This window comes from Sceloporus undulatus, chromosome 6 (genome assembly GCF_019175285.1).
Source record: "Sceloporus undulatus isolate JIND9_A2432 ecotype Alabama chromosome 6, SceUnd_v1.1, whole genome shotgun sequence".
Classification (NCBI taxonomy): Eukaryota; Metazoa; Chordata; class Lepidosauria; order Squamata; family Phrynosomatidae; genus Sceloporus; species Sceloporus undulatus.
The window spans coordinates 152,303,907-152,313,385 of NC_056527.1; the positions used below are offsets into that span (position 1 = coordinate 152,303,907).

The 9,479-nt window shown below is 39.2% G+C and overlaps 1 protein-coding gene across 7 annotated transcripts in view; it reads left to right on the forward strand.

Moving 5' to 3' along the window:
* The window catches only part of SCAPER (S-phase cyclin A associated protein in the ER), a 134,175-nt gene that overhangs the window by 100,110 nt on the left and 24,586 nt on the right, over positions 1-9,479 (forward strand). For all 7 annotated transcript variants that reach the window (XM_042474251.1, XM_042474252.1, XM_042474248.1 and 4 more), the window contains 2 exons: positions 1,022-1,251; positions 8,651-8,806. In XM_042474251.1, the coding sequence (XP_042330185.1) occupies positions 1,022-1,251; positions 8,651-8,806 (386 nt within the window). The remainder of the gene's footprint in view (positions 1-1,021; positions 1,252-8,650; positions 8,807-9,479) is intronic.

Consider the following 9,479-nt stretch of genomic DNA (forward strand, 5'->3'; position numbering starts at 1 on the left):
CTATCCTGGGGGTTTCCTTGGCCAGATTTGTTCAGAGGAGGTTTGCCATTGCCTTCCCCTGAGGCTGAGAGCATGTGACGTGCCCAAGGTCACCCAGTGAGTTTTATGGCCAAACTAGGAATTGAACCCTGGTCTCTAGAGTCAACCAGTCAAACCACTATGCCACGCTCAGTCTCCAGTACATGGCAACGTTTATTCATCTGAGAGCTTCAGGCTAATATCCATTTTACTCTAGAACAGATGATCTGTTGCCAGATTAAGAATTTATAGATCCAGCATCTACACATTCTTAACTCAGCCACAGATAATCCGTTCTAGAGTGGACCAGATGTCAGCCTGAAGCTCTCAGAGAAATAAATGTTGCCATGTATTGGAACTAGCCTTCTAGTTCCACTAAAGTTTCATCAGCATCCTCTAGCTGGACAGCTCCATATGGAAAACAATCCATTTTCAGAACCTAGATGGAAGGCACATTATATCCACAAGCCCCACAGAGTGAATGGCATGGAAATCGTCCCTCCCTGGAGAGAAAGCAACCAATCCTGAAAGCTTTCTTTTCCCTTTTATCTGATTGGCTTAATTTCTTAGATGTTTTTGAACTTGGCCAATAGCTGTTTGTACAGCCATGCCAGCTTTTTAATTAACAAGCAGATGTTCTGGAAGCAATTCCAATTCAGAGTGCTCTGGGGTATATAAGCTTAATTGGCGGGAGCAAAAATAAAAATATGGGTGAAAACAAAACATTTTAGCCCCTTAAAGATACATTCATTACAAAATATGGGTTGAAACAGGGAATGAGGCAAGTTCATGGACAATAAAATTAGCTGACATCAAGCTCAGACACATTGGTTTATTGCCATCAGCTTGGAACAAATGGCAAAAATTGAAGTCCTTGATTTTTGCCTTTCACTATTGAACTTACAGTTCCACTATAATACCTAATTAACAAAATTATCTTGGGAATGTTGAATGTCTTTTGAAAAATTGAATCCCATTTATTCTAATTTGTGTCCATGTTTAGGTTTATGTTCCAGATGACCACAATGCTATCTTAGGTAGAACTGCAAACAAGCAAGTGTTTGAAGGTCTCATAACTGGAGTCCTAAGGATTGTGGCCACAGTGTTTGGGTGTCTGATCTCCAGTGTACCTTATGGAAACAACCAGACCAGTGCATCAAAATTAATTCAAGAAACAAAAAACAAGACCTCACAAGCTGAAGTTTTTAACAGTAGGATACAAGACCTCATCAGGTAAGAAACAACCAAGGTCTTTAATAAATGTCTTTAACCAGAGATAGGATTGAGACCCCAAGGCCCTCTCCATCAGCTTGGTTGGAATCAGGCCTTGGAAACATTACCTTTTGGACTAGAACTCCCAGAAACCACCCTCAGCCAGCATGGCTACTGCTGGTATAGTCAATTTGGGTTTGTGGTCCTAAAAAGTAATATTTCCAAGTTCTGGTTGGAACCAAGGGCATTTGATGGCTGCTGGGCCAAAACCTTGTCCATACCTATTCTACCAGGCTGAACCTGAAAAAGCAAGCCCCCTTCTGTAGGCTTACATGAGACCATTAGCTCCTTGGTTGGACCTCTTCTGGTATGCTTTGCATCAGCAGATGCTCTATCCAGCTACATCACATCTGTCAAACCAAGACAGACTCTTCACTGACCTGGCTAAAAGCAAGTGCTGTTTGACTCCTTCTTTTCCTGAAACATTTCCTCCTTTGACTGTGAATTTGTTGTTTCCCTCCCTCCCATTTGGTTTTGTGTTTAATGACTATTGGGCAACTATTTCAACTGTGAACTGCTCTGTGTGCATTGCAGAAAGGGACATATAAATGTAGTAAATATGAAGCTCTCTTATTTAGCCAAGCATTGCTAAGTGCAGTCTATTAAGAAAAACAGTAAGTGCCCAAGCTCTCAAGCTGAGACCTCCTCCAGCACCCGCTATCTGGCATCCTTTGAACTAGAAATGCAGGGACTTCCTAAATGCCAAAACGTGTGCTCCAGTCTGAATCCTATGTCCATCGAACATTTACAGTTTCATTTTATACTGTACATATATTATCCCCTAAAGCATAACTAAAATGGAAATATGGCTGGACTTGAATTAGATTTGTTGGGATCCATGCCTATGCTGCAAGCTCCCTAATAGAAACATGGCCATAAATAGGATTTCTGGTCTTGAAGAAAGCTGGTCCCTTTTCTTTTACTCATTTTGCAGAGTTAAAAAGAGTGTACAGAAAAAAAAAACATGCAAAAGAGAGAGTTTGACATTCAGGGTTTTGCTGGAATTAAAATTGCTCATGAACATTCAACTTCCTTGCAACCTTTTTGTCTAGCGAAGTTGTTCTGCTCTGTAACATATTCTTTCATCAAAGTCATTTTGCAAAGTGAATGTGATTAGTCCTAATAAGAAAGTTCAGCACACAACCAGCTCACCTCCCTCCATGCTGATTTGTTGTTATTCACAGTTATTCACCTGTTTACTATCTAGCTAATTCTTTATTTGATCAGTTGGGTCACTTTTATAGTGATCTTTCTGGCCTGAGGAGATTAGTTTCTGACATGCTACCATGTAAAAAGCCCCCTTAATACAACTCCAACAACAAGCCATTGCTACTGCCATCAACTTCAGCAAGAATTGAGATCAAATTTCTTGATAATAAATAACTGGATAATATCAGAAAATAGTTTTGATGGTGGGTTGTGGATTTGAACCCTAATCTCCCAGAGTCCAAGTCCAATATAATGGCTCATGATTTCTAATCCTACTACTCTTGCTTACTTACAGCGCTGCTTGAGTAATACAAAGGCAATGGTTACTATTTCCCAGTTTCTAAACTTTGATGCTTTGCTTTGTTTCGGTATCAAGAGCAGTGGCTTTTTCATACCGTTCTTGAGCAATGGTGTCTTTCAGAGGCCCAGATTGGGAAGATTTATCTTTAGAAAGATTCATCTCATGTTCATCTTTGTCTGCTTCTTCTTTCAGTGGGATGCTAGGGGGTATCTGCCCCCTGCCCCTATCTTCCTTCCTTCCTTCCTTCCTTCCTTCCTTCCTTCCTTCCTATCATCTGTCTTCCTCCCTCTTCTCTGAAAGATGAGATAACGGATACATTTAATTTTTCAAGGAGATCTCCCTCTTCTCTTAATAAATTACTATTTGCCATCTCTTTTAGCCCACTCTGCCCCTTGCACTGACCCTGGCTTGCCTTTTGCACTGACCTCTTGCTCTACATACACTTGAAATTCCGTACCTAATACATTAATTTCTAGACGGCAGGAATCACACTTGGTTGCAAAAACGTCTTTATAGGTCTTTTTTTCTGTCTATCCTTTCCTATGTGCCATACCATTTCCATTTGAATTAACATTTTTTCCTCTTTCTCATTCTGTACTTGATTGATACATCTGTATTTTTCATTTTCATTGTAGGGCTCTTCTTACAGAGAACCCATTGGGTATTTGTTAGTGTCTGAAATGTAACTAAAATAATGCCTTTTTGCTTTTTAAAAAATGGTAACAAGCCACTGTTTGTCTTTGGCACAAATCAGACTATCCTTCCATCTACCCCATTATAACTGTCACAAACACAGTAGAGTACAATGCAGACCATGAGCCATTACTTGAACTCTGCAGTATTCCTTCTCAGTAGGTCACACCTTATAACTATAAAAGTAATAAGAGAATAATAGGAGTGGCATCATTCTTTGTTAAAATACAATTTCCTGTAACTTGGTTGTTCCTTAATTATTGGAAAGGGAACTAATTATGAGTAACTAGTTTGTTGTAACTAGTTCCTTCACACCTCTGGGGGCATTCCCAGTCTCACTGACAGACACTGCACCTCTGAAGTGAGCTAAGCAGATGTGGAAGAAAAATAACTATGGTGGGTTATAGACCGCCGCTTTGAGGCGGTCTGCTGCCGCCGCTGTTTGCTCCATGAGGGAGCCGCCGCAGCCACACCGCGCGGCTCCCTTGCGGAGCAAAAAAGAAGCTCCAAAATGGAGCTTCTTTCTGGGGCGCCCTAATGACGTCGCAAGGTGCCACTGGCGCACTCACGATGTCATTAGCGCCACGACACGTCTGAACGCTATGCGTCCAAGACGTAAACATGGCGGCCCCCATGTGGAAGGGGCGCCGCCATGTTGTACGTATAGAATATGTACTAGGGTTAGGGGGGTGCGGAAGCACCGCCCCTTCCTAACCCTAGTATGTATTCATTACGTACTAAATGGCGGTCTGTAACCCGCCTATATATTTCCTAATTGGTTTGGAAGCTGGAAAAGCATACTGTGGGTTGTAAACTGTGGTTAGTGCAGACCATGGCTTGTTTTGAGATCTGAATGGAGCCACTGGCACAGACAGATAAAGAGCACCATTTCAAGAAAATAAAACTCAGCAGTAAGCCAAAGAAGCAAGAATCATAGCCCTTGTCTTACACAGCTGTGTAGTGTATTTTTGCACATTTAAAAATAAGAAGCACATGCATTGCCCTCTGTGCTTGAAAGTGTCACTATATAGATTAAGCCACATATTTGTTAAATTTCCCATTCTTTCATCTCTTTAAGGACGGGTGTCATGCACTGAAATAGAAAACAATAAAATGCAATACTGTATTGAATTTTGAAGTACCCCATTAAAATTATGAGAGTGGACCAGGGCACTGAAAAGCATTCAGTTTTTATATGTCACTTCAGATGCAAGGAATAGCATTTCACCAAGTAGTTCTATTTTACAAATGACTAAGTTAGATTTAGCAGTATGTTCATACTTAGGAGAGGTGGTTATACAACATCTGGAGAGAACTTTCTTATCTTGAAGGCTGATGTTGGATAACAGAAGAAATCCCCCCTCTCCAAAAGCAAAAGAGGAGGCAGGAAGAAAACTAAAACCTGGTATCATTCAAAGCTGTAGTTTTAATCTTGAGAGCCAATCCAAACAATTAGAACATATAGTGCTTTACAAAAGCTCTCAGGCTTAGATTCTGGGGGTTACCCAGGCAAAGGGAATACTATAACTGGAATAGACAGGTAACTGAAGACCAAAGTGGATGGAGACAGTAACAGTTCCATGATCTGATACATTTGGCCCTTCATATCTATGGATTCTTTATCCACAGATTCAAGCATCCATGGTTTGAAAATATTTTAAAAATGTATAAATTCCAAAAAACTAAACCTTGATTTTGCCATTTTATCTAAGAGACACCATTTTACTATGCCACTGTATTTAATGAGACTTGAGCATCCACGGATGTTGGTGTCCATGGGGGAGTCTTGGAACCAAACCCAGTGGACACCAAAGGCCCACTGTATTTATGTTTTTGTAGCAAACTATTTCTGAAGATCTCTTTTTGGATCCGGACTGCAGCACAAAAATACAGTTAAGGTCTCCCTTTACCATTTTCTCAATGAAAGTTACCTCCCACCACCACACACACATTGCTGTTCATTCTATTAAGGAAATGTACAATTACATGTATGTCTTTGCTAATGAGTCAAATAGCTTTTGAAGGGGGCAGAAAGGAAGGGGAGAGAAGGGTGAACCAAAAGGCACTTGATTCAAAATAGATGGAGTGATGGAGTGATGAAGGGCATAATCACTACTTTTTACAAATGTATAAAGCAGAAATGGTCTACTTTCTAGATGTTATTGCACTTGACTATCCTGGGTAGACTGATAGGAGTTATAGTCCTACAAAATCTCAGAGGGTATAGTTGCCCACTTCTGATCTAAACACCTTGCAATTAATCTCCATATTTTCATCCCATTTGGATCTGCAAATAGGACTTCATCCCATTTTGGACCTATTATCTTTCCCTTGCAGTCCAAACCACTCCAGTGATTTCCCTAAAGAAACTCTGAGGCTATCATGGAATAATCCATGATATGCAAGCAAAGATTATTGTACACTTGACATCAAAAGTAGCTCCTTGTACTGTATAGCATATTTTCGCTCACACTGAAATGCATAAGGCATTTTTTCATTCTGGGACAAAGCCAAAAAAGATGACATATTTTAGAAGACCTAGTATTAAATCACCAGGTGCTTCAGAGGTTGCTAGACTTTCCTTCTTTGGAGATCTTCCAACAGAGTAGGATGGCCATTTTTCAGGATTGCTTTAACTGTGTATTTCTACAAGGTAGGAAGTTGGGCTAGATAACCCTTGTGATCCCTTCCATCTCTTAGCATTCTGTGACTAATTTTTGATGTTTGGTGTAATAGAAGACAAATTTAAACAGAAGAGTAAAGCTAGATGTAAAAGGGAGAACTGACAGCTGCTACAGATCCCAGTGACCCTTGGCAATTTGTGCAGAACCACATTCCCTTTCCAAACAGGTTTTTCAAAGAGTGTGAAATTTCAGACTGCTGCATTCTCCAATTTGGGAGGTCTTCTTACTGATATTCTTACTCAGGTGACATCTGACACTGACTAGACTCAGCGCATGCATGCCCTTCTCTGCCCTGCATGCTCAGGTGATGCCCAAGAACCAGAGCCGGCCTTTCACCTGGGGCGTTTGATTCAAACAGAAGAATGAAAGGCATGGTGACAAGGAAATAGGACAATTAGAAGGAATCTCAGACAAGTGGACTTGTATTATTAAGACTGGCCATTCTTCTCTTAATCACTTCACCATGTATTGTTGCTCATCTGTAGAGAATTAGCACACACTACGTATTTTGGACCACCTTGTTAGGTGCATTGAAATATGTATGCACTGTCAGTATATAAATGCATTTAGTAAGTAAACTTTCAGATTCCGCAAGGGGTAGCCCATAAAAGAGGACAAAGAAATGTAACCAGCTATCCCAGGGGGCAGAAATATGTCGAATTGGCTACCAGACCCAGGGTTTTATTGGGGGGTTGAGACTGACAGCCAACTAGATCTTTTGGGGGGACTGCGTATTATCCATATACCTCAACAGTGCCAAATCAGTTGTCAGACATGCATAGACTATACAGTAATGAGCTTCAGGGCCTTCATGAGGACCTTGCTTCCCCAGTCTTTACAACCCTTCCTTATAAAGAAAGGCCTTTCTTTATAATTTGATTTCTTTGTAATATGATTTGTGATAGCTACTTATTTCAAAAATCAGGAATAAGTGTGGTGTAGTGGTTGAGTGCTGGGTTGGGACTCTGGGAAACCAAGGTTTGAATCCTCATTCAACCATGGAAATCCCAATGCATGATCTTGGGAAGTGACACTCTCTCAACTTGAGAGGAAGGCAGTGGCAAACCTCTTTGGAACAAATCTTGCCAAGAAAATCATATATGGGTTGCCATAAGTTAGGGCTGATTTGAAGGCACATAACAACAACTATTCCAAAATATATGAAGGCTAAGTCACTGGCAAGTTTTAATATTCTTTTGACAAATTTAATATAATAAAACTCATTTGAAAACTAGATGTTACCTTTGTAATAATGTCAAAGTAGAGTGTATCTCACATGTACTGCTTCATAGCTGTTGTTATCAGCAAAGAGCTAGGGAAAACCTAATATACCCTGATACACAAATTTTCCCTGGTTGCTTCCCTGACTCTCTTGTAATTGTTTTGTTCTAACAAGTCATTTACTCAATAGGTGTCTAGGTTTCTAAATTTAGCTGTTTTATTCAGATCATTGTGATTGTGTAATTATTATCCTATTTAATGTATGTTGTAAATACTGACTTTGTTTTTGATGTACTATTTCATACTATACTAAAATTATATTTTCACCTGATGTTCTAATGGTCTATTGACTGCAATAAAAAGATGAAAATGAATTCCCCAAATCCCTCTGTTAGCCTTTTCCAAGCTCTGATCAAACCCTTCCTTGGTTTTGTGTATTGGGACTTCATTCAGATCAGTGGAATAATTTGAAGAAACAATATATGGGTTAAAAAGAAAAGGACAGTGCTTCCCAATGAGACACAACAAAATGGTAAAAGTTAGTCTTCCCCCCTCCAAAAATAAAATGAAATGAAATTAACAATAACTAGGAGCTCAGTGAAGATAGTATTCTAGCTGACAAGATGATGCCTCAGTGCAGACTTGAGATCTCTGCTTACAATCCTAATAAAAGGAAATTGCTTCAGACAACAAAGAAGTTTCTCATTTGTTGTTGGCTCAAAAGACAGCAAGTGTACATATTAGACTTTGGGAGGATTATGTTCTAATCAGATTGTGTCTGGGTAGTTCTGTCCTTCTCCTCATGTGTTCTGCTTGACTTTGTTTTAATGCTGAACTCTGGCAGAAAGGGGAAAGTAACCATGAATTCCTCACTGTGGCCAAATGCTTTAGTTAAGACAAAGCAAAAATGTTCATCCATCTTGAAATATACAATAGAAATGTATATTTTCTTAGTTTAAAACGAATAAGATACTTGATAGTGTCCATTTTTATATCCATTTGACGGGGTTTAATTCTGTGACATATTTATGTGTTGGCATATTTGAATAACAGAACTCATCCCTGGGGGGGAAAAAATCAATATTACCCATATTAATCCATTTTTGATAGTGTCCCTTTTTATATATATTTGAGTGGGTTTAATTCTGTAACATATTTGTGTGTTGGCATATTTCAATCTCAGAACTCGTCACTGGAAAAAAATCAGTGTTACCCATATTGATCCATCTTTCCCTCCCCGTTCCTTTTCTAGCTACATGGTGAATATAGGATTAATTGAAAAGCTCGGTTGCTGTTTCCTCTCCGTCCAAGGCCCAATTGATGAAAACCCCAAAACAGCCACTTTTTTGCAGAATGCCACAGCAGCGTTGCATGGGATGTGCCAGCTCTGTTTTGCTGTTAATGGCAGGTAAGCAGTATTTTTGTGATATTGTCCTATTCAGTGTATATCTTTGTGTGGGAAAAGCAGGGTGTGCTTTGTGACTGTCATATTTTCACCAGATGGGACTGTGAAGGTGGTACAACTGAAAGAAAATCCTTCTTTGATTATCTTAAGACTCTGGCAGGTTCATATAGAAAGGTACAGTTGTAGGATCAAAAGTCTCTTAATTTGGGTGCAATTCAGATTGATTTCAGTGGGGCTAGCTTCTGAATGGATAAGTATTAGACTGCACTGTTGGAATTCCAGAATACTATAAACTACAAATGTCATGTAAAATATAGAAAATATGAATGAACAAGAGATCCTTAAATGAAAGGATGCTAGCAATTCACATTCAAGGTGTTCAGACAAAAGTGTGTGTATTTTACTCCCACGACAACCCTTAAAAATGATGGTTGTACCATTAGAAACAGCAAAAAGACATCTTTACATTAAGATAGCCACATTAATTCTAACACTCTTTTAGTACCATAAAAGTTTTGCTGTTTGAATGAAAGAATCCATAACTGAATGATATATGTATGTTTGCAGTGAAATATTGCTGCTTTTTTAAAATTTTATTGGCATAGTCTTAAAATTGATTTAACTGTGAAATTGATCTTGTCTTTTCAAAGTGTACATTTTAAAGATAATAGTAAGT